This window comes from Vulpes vulpes, chromosome 4 (assembly GCF_048418805.1).
Source record: "Vulpes vulpes isolate BD-2025 chromosome 4, VulVul3, whole genome shotgun sequence".
NCBI classification, from domain to species: Eukaryota; Metazoa; Chordata; class Mammalia; order Carnivora; family Canidae; genus Vulpes; species Vulpes vulpes.
In genome coordinates this window covers 113,570,958-113,585,131 of record NC_132783.1, presented here as the reverse complement: position 1 = coordinate 113,585,131, position 14,174 = coordinate 113,570,958, and the positions used below count along the sequence as shown (strand labels likewise).

General features: G+C 39.0%; 1 protein-coding gene and 1 long non-coding RNA gene across 10 annotated transcripts in view; both read left to right on the top strand.

Moving 5' to 3' along the window:
- MRPL22 (mitochondrial ribosomal protein L22) overlaps positions 1 to 2,196 on the top strand; it is a 37,626-nt gene extending 35,430 nt beyond the window's left edge. For all 9 annotated transcript variants that reach the window (XM_072756773.1, XM_072756772.1, XM_072756767.1 and 6 more), the window contains one exon: positions 1,902 to 2,196. In XM_072756773.1, coding sequence (XP_072612874.1) covers positions 1,902 to 2,113 — 212 coding nt within the window. In that variant the 3' untranslated portion in view covers positions 2,114 to 2,196. The remainder of the gene's footprint in view (positions 1 to 1,901) is intronic.
- A 3,022-nt stretch (positions 2,197 to 5,218) lies between these two features.
- Positions 5,219 to 14,174, top strand: part of LOC112926877 (uncharacterized) — a 90,802-nt gene continuing 81,846 nt past the window's right edge. The window contains exons 1-2 of the long non-coding RNA XR_012001202.1: positions 5,219 to 5,389; positions 7,818 to 7,844. This is a non-coding gene — a long non-coding RNA (uncharacterized lncRNA). The remainder of the gene's footprint in view (positions 5,390 to 7,817; positions 7,845 to 14,174) is intronic.

The following is a 14,174-nucleotide window of genomic DNA, read 5'->3' as shown; positions in this document are numbered from 1 at the left end:
CCAGGACTCCAGGATCACATGCTGGGCTGAATGGAGGCACTCAACCACTGAGCTACCCAGGTGTCCCAAGGTTTTGGCTTTTTAAAGGGCTTATTAAATTAACTCAAGGAGTAACTGACTAAAATTCAGAAAATAGTAGAAAGTGGTTACTCCTTTGATTTACTGTGGGTAAAAACTGGTGAACAGATTTCTTCTTAACTAGTATTTGAAAAATTTCTTTAAATTTACAAAGTCAGACATTGACATGCAAAAAATTAGGGAGGGGAGATTAGGGAGCTCTTGTGATACGGGAGTTCCTAAAATTGACCACAAAACAGAATTACTGGGGGAGGGGGATTGCTGTTGGTTCAGAATGTAATTTCCAAGACCCACCCCAAATATAGTAAATTAGAATCTCCAGAGATGGAGTCTTGGCATCTGCATTTAAAATATGTTCCGTGGGTTAGTCTGATGTAGCCAGAGGACCAGCATTTAGGAATCTTTGGTTCCAGCGGCTTCTCACCACAGTTAGAATGAAATGAAAATTCTTTACTTTGGCCTTCAGGGCTCTCAGTAATGGTGCCTTTACCACTGGTCTTCTTCCCTGTTTGTACTACTTTTTGCCTTGTTTACTGTGCTTCAACAGGCTGATCTTTTTTCTGTTTCTAAAACAAGCCAGCACACTGATCAGAACGGCTAAAATTAACAAGTCAGGAAACAACAGATGGTGAGGATGCAGAGAAAGGGGAACCCTCTTACACTCTTCATGGGAATGTAAGGTGGTGCAGCCACTCTGGAAAGCAGTATGGAGGTTGAAAAGTTGAAGATAGAACTGCCCTATGACCTAAGAATTGCACTACTAGGTGTTTACCCCAAAGTTACGAATGTAATGGTCTGAAGGGGCACATGTACCCCATTGTTTATAGCAGCAATGTCCACATAGCCAAAATATAGAAAAAGCCCAGATGTCCATTGATAGATAAATGGATAAAGAAGATGTGGTGTACACACACATACACACATTACACATATTAATCAGCCATCAAAAAATTGAAATCTTACTATTTGCAATGACATAATGGAACTAGAATATATCATGCTAAACAAAATAAATCAGAGAAAGACTAATCCCATATGATTTCACTCATGTGTAATTTAAGAAACAAAACAGATGAACATAGGGGAAGAGAAGGAAAAATAAGATGAAAACAGGGAGGGTAACAGTCCATAAGAGACTCTTAACTCTAGAGAGCAAGCTGAGGGTCATTGGAGGGGAGGTTAGTAGGAGATGGGGTAACTAGGGGATGGGCATTAAGGAGGGCATGTGATGTAATGAGCACTGGGTGTTATATGCAACTGATGAATCACTAAATTCTACTTCTGAAACCAGTGATAACAGTTTATGTTAAGTTGAATTTAAATAAAAAATAAAACAAGCCAAGCACATTCCCACCATTGGGTCTTTGGACTTGCTTTTACCTCTGCTTGGAGTACCGTGCCCCTAGATATTTGCATAGATGATTCATTCTGGTCTTGGATCAAATATCTCTTCCTCAATTATGCCTCTTGACACCGTCCAGTCTGAAGTTGCCCCCAGCACCCCATCAGTCTCTGTCACATCACTGTTTTTAATCATTGTACTTGTCACTAACTGGAGTGATCATGTTTACTTTCTTCTCTAGAATGCTGCATGAAGGCAGGGCCCTTGCTAGTCTTGTTCACTCTTATCCAACACCTAGGATAGAGGTCCTTAGTAAGTACTCGAGAGATACCTATTTTGAGACAAATCTCCTCACACCACCAGATGAACTCATGTGGCCTTAGAATCCAGTTAAGGAAAGGACAAAAATTGCCCAGGTGATTGAGCTATAGTCTTGTGGATGTAATCATTTCCTATAACTCTCTTTGTCTTCCCTGTCTAGCTGAATCGACTTCAGGGCGAGGCCAGTACCTGAAACGCATCCGATACCATGGCAGAGGACGCTTTGGGATCATGGAGAAGGTTTATTGCCATTACTTTGTGAAGTTGGTGGAAGGCCCCCCGCCTCCACCTGAGGCACGGAAGACAGCAGTCACCCATGCCAAAGAGTATATTCAGGAGCTCCGCAACCGGACCATTATTCATACTCTGTGATGGGGGATTCAGACTCTACAGTGTATATATTTTGCCATTTATTTCTTAAAAACAAACAGATTAAAGATAAATGCTTTTTATGACTTGTCATTGAGTTATTGCAATATGAAGTATAATTGCTTGTTTTATATGAATATGTATAAGGCTTTGCCCATCTTTTTTGAGCCTCTGGGTATATTTGTGCATTTGCAACTTGGAAGGGGAAATCAGCTTTAAACAGTAACACTACAATTCAGAAGGCTTTTTTGAATACCTTTGGAAGGGAATGTTAACTTTCCAAAAGTAGGTGGCAGTTTTGATACTGGACTTGAGTAGAATGTTACAGAATAAGAAATACAGAATAAGTTATACAGAATAACACGTATTCTTATCAGAATAAGTTCTTGTTTTACTTGATCTTCTCGGGACTGGGGAGGAGGTGGTGGAGGAGAGCATAGATACATGTATTTTAGGGCATTCTGTAGTTCTGTTTCTACTTTCACTGTTGGCATAGGCCGGTGGGCAAGACATTATATTTTCCTTTACTGCTTTAGCAGTGACTTGAAATTACAGAAGTTTATTAGATACATTAATCTAGAACTCCAAGAACCCTCTGAGAAAGTTTTCTTCTAGTTAAATAAAGACTGTTCTCATGTCTCCTTCCAACAATGCTTTCTATTCCTTGGTTATCTTGTTGAGGATTGATTCATTTTTCAGAGTAAATTCAATTACCTAGAGAAGAATTGAACCAGTCTGAGGATTGCATTCTAAAATAAGGCAGTAGGTGGCACTCATTTACCTCTTATTAACAGAAAATTGTTAGTATTGAGTATTCAGCACTACCTGGCTCTCATTGATACAACTGTTTTCACTGACAAGAAGCCCTTAGTCCACACCCCTAGTCCGATGCTACTCAAACTTTGGTATACAGAGGAGGACCGTGGGGTACTTGCTTATTATTCCAGTCTTCTGGGTCTCTCCCACATGACTGATTCATGAGGTCTTGTGAGGGGTGAGTTTCAGAAGTCTATATTTAAAGAAAAAAAAAAAACAAGGACTTCTGGATGATTTTGTTTGTATGGAACTGCACTTGAGAATACTCTTCTAGTCTGAAGAATGTGATTATAGTGCCGTGTTTTAAGATGGCATTAATGATTGCTACTATTTACTGGAACCTCATTATTTGCTGAGCTCTGTGCTAGTATTTTTCATAACTCTTCATAGTATCCTGCAAACTAAAGGTATTATCACTTTATAAAGGAAGAAACTAAAGCACACAGAATTCAAATAACTTTCAGTGTTACACAGAGTATAAAAATATTGGAGTGATGATTTTTTTTAAAAGATTTTATTTATTCATGAGAATACACAGGAGAGAGAGAGAGAGGCAGAGACACAAGCAGGCTCCATGCAGGGGCCCGCCATGGGACTCAATCCTGAGTCTCCAGGATCACACCCTGGGCTGAAGGCAGCAGTAAACTGCTGAGCCACCTGGGCTGCCCTGGAGCAATGATTTAAAGTAGGTTTCTAAAGTACCTGGTTCTGTCTACCTAATGAATATACAGGTGGGTTTTTGTGCTTCTCCAGTTAACCTGTGGCGTGGTTGAGAAGACAAAGGGCTCAGTGGAATAAACCACTAAGGCTTAGGACAGATTCATTCTGGGTCCTAAGTTACTGTGGCATGGATTCATGGAAATAGTATTATTTGGAGTGGTAAAATCTTCATTTTAGTCCTTGAATACTCACTAACCAGTGAGAAGACTTTGAGCAGGTCCCTTCCTTCCCTGGCCTCTATTTTGTTCATCTATAAAACAAGAGGTTCATTGTTTCTTTTAGACCACCTTCCGAATCACTTGAAGAGTTGGTTAAAAAATGCAAATTCCTGGGTGGTACTCTCACACTAAGTGAATCTGAATCTGAGGTGAACACTTGAACAAATGCACCAGTGATGTGCATACTGGAGAATCACTGGACTAGAGGGTCTTTGTGCTCTCTCAGTGCAGATGTTCCTTGATTCTTAGCCAAGGAGTTCTGAATTCCTCAGGCATGACTCAAGCCAAGTGGTGATGTGGACTCCATAACTATTTTCAAAGAGTTAAGGGTTAAACAGACCTTGGATTCTAATGAAGGAAATTTGCTGTGATCCAAGGTGAAGCTTTCATCTGGAAATGCTTCTGATGTGTTAAAATGTGTAATAGTGAATGTACAGCTCTGTGTATCTAGCACTGTCTTAAGCACTCTATGTACATCATCTCAATGAATCTTCCCTATTGTGCTGGTGCAGTATATACATCTGATTAGTTTCCATAGTTGAGTGCATTTTCTGACATAAATGAACATTTTGATTCTTAAAGTTTCACTTTACATGTTCAGAAACAATTATCTGTTAATAATTATTATTATTTTTGAAGTAGGCTCTGTGCCCAAGGTGTGGCTTGAACTCATGACTCCGAGATCCAAGAGTTGCATGCTCTACAACTGAGACAGCCAGGCACCCCTGTTAATTATTTTTAATGGCAATTTCTGAATGCTTGTCATTTCCTTCATCAGATAATGATAGACTTAAACTTTTTTTTTTCTGAAGTGTAGCATATTCAGAAAGTGCACTAATTACTAGTGTATAGCCCAATAAATGATCCGCTGGTGAACATGCTCAAGTAACCCAGTGGATAGCACATGATGGCAGTCCTGAAGTCCCCTTCCTGCCCCATCCCAGTCACTACCCTCCTTCCGTCCCCCAAGGTAACCATCATCCTGACTTACAGCATGATAGATTTTTAAAAAGTGATTAGCTTTTGGATTTTTTTTTTTTAATACTTAATTTGTTGAGTAGCCATTATCTGCCTGGTGCTGAGGAATTAAGCAGTGGAAGAGGAAACAGCCCTGCCCTATGGAGCTCACACTCTGATGGGAAAAGACTGACTGTAAGTCAGTGATTGCAAGGGTTTACCATGCTGACTGTTAGGGAGGTGGCGGGATGAGGCTATGCAGGCAGACATCAAGGTGCCCTGAAAAACGGGAAGTTTATGTCCTTAAAGAGATACAGTGAGGGGAAAGGGTAAAAACAACAAACATTATACAGAAAGAATTGTGTTGGAATGCCAACTTGGGTTCTATTTTTAACAGTATGAACATGAGGACCATTTCATCCTTCCACAAGTTAAGATGGATGTGGGATGTGGAGGAGAATATGCTGTCTTTGGAGCTGACTCAAATCTACCAAACCTTATAAGGCTCCAGCTAAGCTCAAGGGGAAAGGCATGTGAATTGTACTGCAAACATTATAAAGCAAAATGGGTGAGTTTTTCCTGTAAACAATTAAAAATCATAAACTTTATTCTTTTAATTTTAATACAGAGGTTGTAATAATGATTTTAGTTGATTAAGACTAGCCCAGTAACATATATAGGTTTAAAATAGGAAATTTTTTTTTGGAGTAGATGAGCTTCCAGACACATTCCAAAGCAGGAGAAAGTTGCATAGGTGACATTATTAACACTTCTGGATTGGGCTTCTTTTTGTATGTCTCTGTCTCTGATATAACTGTCTGGAGTTAGGTCTCTATAAGAGGTTTCTTATTTTTAAGTCAAACCAGCCTATTGTGAATTCTGTTATATATGTAACATCAGAAATATCTGTTAATGGAATCGCAAATACATTGGATGGAAGAGAAGAAATATCTGTAGGTGAATCACTTGTGCACATCAAGTAAAATTTGTTTTTTTTAGATTTTATTTAAATTCAAGTTAGTTAACGTATAGTATATTATTAGCTTCAGTGGGAATATTTAATGATTCATCATTGGAATGTAACAGTGTTCATTACATCACATGCCCTCTTTTATGCCAATCACCTAGTTACTCTATTCACCCCATTCTCTCCCCTCCGGCAACCCTCAGTTTGTTCCCTATAGTTCAGAGTCTCTTACAGGTTATCTCTGTCTCTGTTTTTGTCTTATTTTATTTTTCCTTCCCTTCCCCTATGTTCATCTATTTTGTTTCTTAAATTTCACATATGAGTGAAATCATATGATACTTGTCTTTCTTTGACTGCTTTTACTTAGCATAATACACTCTAGTTCCATCCACGTGTTTGCAAATGGCAAGATATCATTTCTTTTGATTGTTGAGTAATATTTGTTGTATGTATATATCTCATCTTCTTTATCCATTCATCTGTCGGTGGACATCTGGGTTCTTTCCATAGTTTGGCTATTGTGGACATTACTCCTATAAACATTGGGGTGCATGTACCCCTTGGAATCACTATTTTTCTGTCTTTTAAAAAATTTTTTAAAAAAAATTTATTCATGATCATCACAGAGAGAGAGAGAGAGAGAGGCAGAGACACAGGCAGAGGGAGAAGCAGGCCCCATGCAGGGAGCCCGATGTGGGACTCAATCCCGGGTCTCCAGGATCGCGCCCCGGGCCAAAGGCAGGCGCCAAACCGCTGCGCCACCCAGGGATCCCTATTTTTCTGTCTTTTGGGTAAATATGTAGTAGTGTAATTGCTGGGTCATAGGGTAGTTCTATTTTTAAATTTTTGAGGAACCTCCACACTGTTTTCCAGAGTGACTGTACCAGTTTCTTTGCATTCCTACAAACTGTGCAAGGTTCCCCTTTTCTTTGCATCTATGCCAACATCTGTTATTTTCTGAGTTAATTTTAGCCATTTTGACCAATGTGGTATCTCATTGTGGTTTTGATTTGTATTTACCTGATGCTGAGTAATGTGGAGCATTTTTCCATGCGACTTTTGGCCATTTGTATATCTTCTTTGGAGAAATGTCTGTTCATGTCTTTTGCCCATTTCTTGACTGGATTATTTGTTTTTTGGGTGTTGAGTTTGATAAGTTCTTTATAGGTTTTGGACTAGCTCCTTATCTGATAAGTCATCAAATATCTTATCCCATTCTGTAGGTTGCCTTTTAGTTTTGTGGACTGTTTCCTTTGCCACGGAGAAGCTTTTTATCTTGATGAAGTCCCAATAGTTCATTTTTGCTTTTGTTTCCCTTGCCTCTGGAGATGCGTCTAGTAAGTTGCAGAGGCCAGGGTCAAAGAGGTTGCTGCCTGTGTTCTCTAGGATTTTGATAGATCTTTTACTTCTTTGGTTAGATTTATTCCTAGAGATATTATGGATTTGGAGGCAATTATAAATGGGATCAATTCCTTGATTTATCTTTCTGCTTCTTTATTATTGGTGTATAGAAATGCAACAGACTTCTGTGCATTGATTTTATATCCTGCAACTTTGCTGAATTCATGTATCAGTTCTGGCAATTTTTTGGTGGAGTCTTTTGGGTTTTCTACATAGAATATCATGCCATCTAGGAAGAGTATAAATTTGACTTCTTTCTTGCTGGTCTGGATTCCTTTTATTTCTTCTTCTTGTCTGATTGGTGAGGCTAGGACTTTTAGCATTATGCTGAACAGCAGTGGTAAGTGTGTACCTCCCTGTCATATTCCTGACCTTGGGGGAAAAGCTGTCAGTTTTTCCCTATTGAGGATGATATTAGCTATGGGTCTTTTGTATAGGCCTTTATGATGTTGAGGTATGTTTCTTCTATCCCTACTTTTTTGAGGGTTTTTTTCAATCAAGAAAGGATGCTATATTTTATCAAATGCTTTTTCTGCAACTTTCAAGAGGATCATGTGGTTCTTATCCTTTCTTTTTTAATGTGGTGTATCACACTGATTGATATGTGGATATTGAACCACCCCTGCAGCCCAGGAATAAATCCCACTGGATCATGGTGAGTAATCCTTTTAATGTACTGTTGGATGCCATTAGCTAGTATGTTGCTGAGAATTTTTACATCCATGTTCATTGGGCATATTCATCTGTAATTCTCCTTTTTGATGGGGTCTTTTTTTTCATGATACTTAAAAGAAATTTTATTTTATTTTACTTTTTTAAATAATAAATTTATTTTTTATTGGTGTTCAATTTGCCAACATACAGAATAACACCCAGTGCTCATCCCATCAAGTGCCCCCCTCATTGCCCATCACCCATTCACCCCCACCGCCCGCTCTCCTCCCCTTCCACCACCCCTAGTTCATTTCCCTGAGTTAGGAGTCTTTATGTTCTGTCTCCCTTTCTGATATTTCCTACCCATTTCTTCTCCCTTCCCTTCTATTCCCTTTCACTATTATTTATATTCCCCAGATGAATGAGAGCATATAATGTTTGTCCTTCTCCAATTGACTTATTTCACTCAGCATAATACCTTCCAGTTCCATCCACGTTGAAGCAAATGGTGGGTATTTGTCATTTCTAATGGCTGAGTAATATTCCATTGTATTTGATGGGGTCTTTGTCTGATTTTGGGATCAGGGTATTGCTGGCCTCATAGAATGAGTTTGGAAGTTTTCCATCCATTTCTATTTTTTGGAACAGTTTCAGAAGAATAGGTATAACTTCTTCTTTAAGTATTTGATAGAATTCCCTTGGGAAGCTATCTGGCCCTGGACTCTTGTTTGTTGGGAGATTTTTGATTAATTATTCAATTTCTTTGCTGGTTATGGATCTCTTCAGATTTTCTACTTTTTCCTGTTTCAGTTTAAGTGTATATGTTTCTAGAAATTTATCTATATCTTCCAGATTGCTTAATTTATTGGCATACAATTGCTCATACTGTTCTCTTATAATTGTTTGTATTTCTGCAGTCTTGGTTGTGATCGCTCTTCTTTCATCTATAATTTTGTTTATCTGCGTCCTTTCTCTTTTCTTTTTGATAAGTCTGGCTAGGGGTTTATCAGTCTTATTAATTCTTTGAAAGAACCAGTTCCTAGTTTTGTTGATCTGTTCTATTTTTTAAAAATTTCTATATCATTGATTTTTCCTCTAATCTTTACTATTTCCGTTCTACTGGATTGAGGTTTTATTTGCTGTTATTTTTCCAGCTCCTTTAGGTATAAGTTTAGGTTGTATATTTGAGACTTTTCTTTTTTCTTGATGAAGGCCTGTATTACTATATACTTCCCTCTTAGGACCACTTTTGTGGCATCCCAAAGGTTTTGGACTGTTGCATTTTCATTTTCATTTGCTTCCATGTAAATTTGGAAGGACCACAAATACCTAGAGGTTAAAAAACATCCTACCAAAGAATGAGTGTGGTCCTTCCAAATTTTTTCTTGTGGTTGACTTCAGGTTTCATAGCATTGTGGTCTAAAAATATGCATGGTATGATCTCAGCCTTTTTGCACTGGTTGAGGCCTGATTTATGACCCAGTATGTGATCTATTCTAGAGAATGTTGATGATGTGAACTTGAAAAGAATATGTATTCTGCTGCTTTAGGATGAAATGCTCTAAGTATATCTGCTAAGTCCATCTGTCCAGTGAGCCATTTAAAGCCCTTGTTTCCTTATTGATCTTCTGCTTAGATGATCTCTCCATTGCTATGAGTGGGTTGTTAAAGTCCCTTGCTTTTATTGTATTTTTATCAGTTAGTTTCTTTAAGTTTGTTTTTAATGGATTTATATATTTGGCTGCTTCTAAGTCAGGGGCATAAATATTTACACTTTTTAGATCTTTTCAGTTAGACCCTTTATTTTTTTTAAAAAAGATTTTATTTATTATTCATGAGAGATACAGAGAAAGAAAGAGAGGCAGAGACACAGGCAGAGGGAGAAGCAGGCTCCATGCAGGAAAGCCGGATGTGGGACTTGATCCCGGGTCTTCAGGATCAGGCCCTGGGCTGAAGGTGGCGCTAAACCACTGAGCCACCCGAGCTGCCCCTAGACCCTTTTTTATGATATAATATCCTTCTTTGTCTCTTATTATAGTCTTTTGTTTAAAATCTAGTTTGTCTGACATAAGGATGGCTACTCCAGCTTTCTTTAGATGTCCATTAGCATGATAAATTGTTCTCCACCCCCTCATTTTCAGTCTGGGGGTGTCTTTGTGTCTAAGATGAGTCTCTTGTAAGCAGCCTATCATTGAGTCTTGTTTTTTAATCCATTCTGATACCTATGTTTTTTGATTGGAGCATTTAGTCCATTTACATTCAGAGTAATTGTTGATAGATATGAATTTAGTGCCATTATATTACCTGTAAAGTCACTGTTCCTGTAGATTGTCTCTGTTCTTTTCTAGTCTTTGTTGCTTTTCTTTTTTCCTGCTCAAAGGGTCCCCTATAGTATTTCTTGCAGAGCTGATTTAGTGTTCACAAAGTCCTTTAGTTTTTGCTTGTCTTAGAAACTCTTTATCTTGCCTTCTATTCTGAGTGACAGCCTTGCCGAATAGAATGTCCTTGGCTGCATATTTTTACCATTTAGCACATTGAATATATCATGCCCCTTCTTTCTGGCCTGCTAGGTCTCTGTGGAGAGGTCTGCTGCCAGCATTGTGTATCTACCCTTGTAGGTTAAGGACTTTCTTTCTCTAGTTGCTTTCAGAATTCTTTCTTTACCTTTGTATTTTGCAAGTTTCACTATAATATGTTTTGGTATTGACCTATTTTGATGATTTTAAGGGAAGTTCTCTGTGCCTTTTGGACTTGAATGCTTATTTCCTTCCTCAGATTAGGGATGTTCTCAGTTATAATTTGTTCAAATAACCCTTGTGCTCTTTTTCCTGTTCCTCTTCTTCTGGGGCTCCTATGATATGGATATATTTTGTTTTATGGATTTGCTGAGTTCCCTACATCTCTATTCATAATCTAATAGTTTTCTTTCCCTCTTCTCTTCAGCTTCATTATTTTCCATAGTTTAATCTTGTATATTGTGTATTTGATCATCTGATTCTTCTATACTCATTATGATTACATCCAGTTGGTTTTGCTTCTCAGTTATACTGTTCTTAAATTTCAGCCTGACTAGTTTTTAGGTCTTTTATTTCTGTAGCCAGGATTTATCTGCTGTCTTCTATGCTTTATCAAATCCAGCTAGTAGTCTTATGACTGCTGATCTAAATTCTTGTTCAGATATATTGCTTATATCTATTTTCAGGGAGTTCCTGGCTGTGATATCTTCCTGACCTTTCCTTTAGGGAGAATTCCTCCATCTTGTCATTTTGGCTAAGTTTCTATCTTTTGCATGTTATGAAAGCTTGTTATGTTTCCTGCACCTCAGAGTAATGCTATATTAAGAAGAGGTCATACACTGTCCAGGGTATTACACTTCAGGAAGTGTTTCTGGCGTATGTTATGTGGTCTCTGCTGTTGTGTTTTGGCTGCTCTTTCCCATTGGTCTGTCCTCTGCAGAATTCCTCCTTGCCTTTGGTAAGGAGTGCCTGGGCCTTCATCTAGGAGTGGTTTGATTTGTTTGTTGAAGAAGGCTGGGGGAAAAAAAAAGCTTGGAAAAAAGGAAAAAAAGAAAGAGAAAAAAGACAGAAAGGGAAGAAAAAGCCTCTAGAAACAAAAAGAAATGAGAGAGAATGAAAAAAACTAAACAATCAAAAACAAAACAAAACAAAACTATAAGCCTGATTCCAAAGAAAAAGAAAGGAAAAAAAATAAAAGAAAAAAGCCTGATTTAAAGAGAAAGAAAAAAGGAAATGAAGAAACAAACTAATAAATACACACAAAATTATAACCTTGATTCCAAGGGAAGAAAAAAAAAATTACAGCCTGGTCCTATTTCTCCCGGAACTGAAGGGGCTACTGTGGGGGCCACTGTATGATCAGCAGACTTGGTGCATGCAGGGTGCTGCCTTTGCTGCTTTCCTGGGAGAGAGGCTGCTGGCTGAGCAGACTCAGAGTTAGTCCTGCCCCAGTAAAAATGCACTTGCCACGCACAGTGGGGCAGGGTTTGAGGGGCTCCTACCTCTATTAGGGGCCTCTGTGTTGTACTCTGATATCCCACCCTATTGGTAGCAGGGTTAAATGGTGCCATCCCACACTCTCCTCTCTGGACAGGGTATCTCATACTCCTCACTGTTATGAGTCTCCTCACGGAAAAGCAAGGGCTGTTAGGGTGACTGGTGCCCAGCTCTCCTGTGTTTATCTCCAGCAAGGCTGGGATGTAAACCTTTAAATCTTAAAAGAGCTGGCACTACTTGGATCTGCTCCCTCTTCTGGGTTAAAGGCTTGTTGCACTCTGACTAGTGCCCTTTGTCCCAGAAAAAACAGTCCCTCACCTGCAGAATGTGTGGATTCTATGCTGCAGCACCAGGAAAAGCTGCTACCAGGTTATGCCACTTCTGTGTGAGCTTTTGTTCCCTGCCAATGAAAGGCCCTATGCTGGCTCCTGCACTTGCAGTCTTTCCTCCTACCCTTTTCCAAATGTACTCCAAGGAGAATGATCTCTAGCAGTGCGACCCCGGTGATCCCTACACCACTTTGTGGCAGCTCCCAGGCCAGAGAGCCCTCCTTCCAAGTGAAATAAATAAATAAAATTTAAAGATTTTATTTATTTATTTGACACAGAGAGAGAGAGCGAGAGAGAGAGAGCAAGAGAGCAGAAGCAGGGAAAGCAGCAGAGGGAGAGGGAGAAGTGGGCTCCCTGCTCAGCAGGACTTGATCTCAGAACCACAGGATCATGACCTGAGTGGAAGGTAGAGGCTTAACTGACTGAGTCACCCAAGTGCCCCCAAGTAAAAAAAAAAAAAAAAAAAAATTACTGTTTTTCCAGTAGGGACTTGAATGAATCATTATTTTCACTTATGTCCCATGGAGACTCATAAAAATTTCACTCTGGAAAATAAGGGATGGCAATTTTTTTTTGTATATTTTTTATTGGAGTTCAGTTTGCCAACATATAGTATAACACCCAGTGCTCATCCCATTAAGTGCCCCCCTCAGTGCCCATCACCCAGTCACCCCAACCCCCCGCCCACCTCCCTTTCCACTACCCCTTGTTTGTTTCCTAGAGTTAGGAGTCTCTCATGTTCTGTCCCCTTCTCTGATATTTCCCACTCATTTTTTCTCTTTGCCCCTTTATTCCCTTTCACTATTTTTTATATTCCCTGAATGAGTGAAACCATGTGATGATTGTCCTTCTCCGATTGACCTACTTCACTCAGCAAAATACCCTCCAGTTAGGGATGGCAAAATTTATGTCAAAGAAGAATGTAAGGAAAAGGCATTAAATAAAAGGGTTGTTGAATACACATATAGATGAACATATTCTGAAGTCAATTTGACCATTAGAAATGACAAATACCCACAATTTGAGAAAATTTCTAAACCTCCTGAAGGTCATCTATAAATTTCAACTATTTATAGTAGACCCCCAGGATAAGAAATTCTGATTTAAACAATTTAAGTTCATTTATCTATCTGGCCACAATTTGCTCTCCGCCCCCTTTTTTATTAAATGTTAGCTTATGTATTAATGGATTAGAATTTTGTCACATCTACTTCTTCAAATACATATTGTGTTATCTTAAAATATTTTCTAAGCAGTTGGGGTTTTAGACACACAGGCATAAAAGAGAGCAAAGACTTCCATTTTTGTCTATAATGGAGTAACAGGGACTAGATTTATCCTCCTGTCTTAAATAAAAAAAACCCCCACAGACAATATATGAAATAATGGTTTTTAGACTTTGGACAACAGTCACATAGGAAAAGGACTTCTAAAAGAAGGGAAACAAAGCGATCTCTGAATTAAGGACCAGAGTTCAGAGTTTTGGAAGTCCACGTTGGCCAGGCTCTGTGGGGCAGAGTGCTGCAGAGGAGAGAGCTGCATCAACAGACTGCTTCTGAGCCTTCACCTCCTCTTTACCAGACTGATCAGCGAAGGTGTGTGAGGAAACAAGCAGGCAGAGGAACAGGCCGATCCCTGGGGCTCACACAGCTCAAGGAAGTAGTTCCTGCTCTCACTAGCCTGAAGCGAAAGATCTCCTTTGCCCCTCCGAAGGGGTGTCACCTCAGTAGTAGGGCCAAATTAGCCTTAGACTAAAGGACTAAAGGATGTTCTGGATTGGCTTGGAACTTGAAAGCAAGTCAAAGAATCAAGCTACTTCTATGCAACTTAACTGTATCTTAGAACAAAGCTCAAAATTATTTAAGTACAATTTTCTTTTTAAATCCAACAACCAACAGTTCGCAATGTCTGGCAGCCAAACAAACCTTACCAGGCATGCAAAGAGGCAGGAAAATACGACCCCTAATGAAAAGAAAAATAATTGAAACG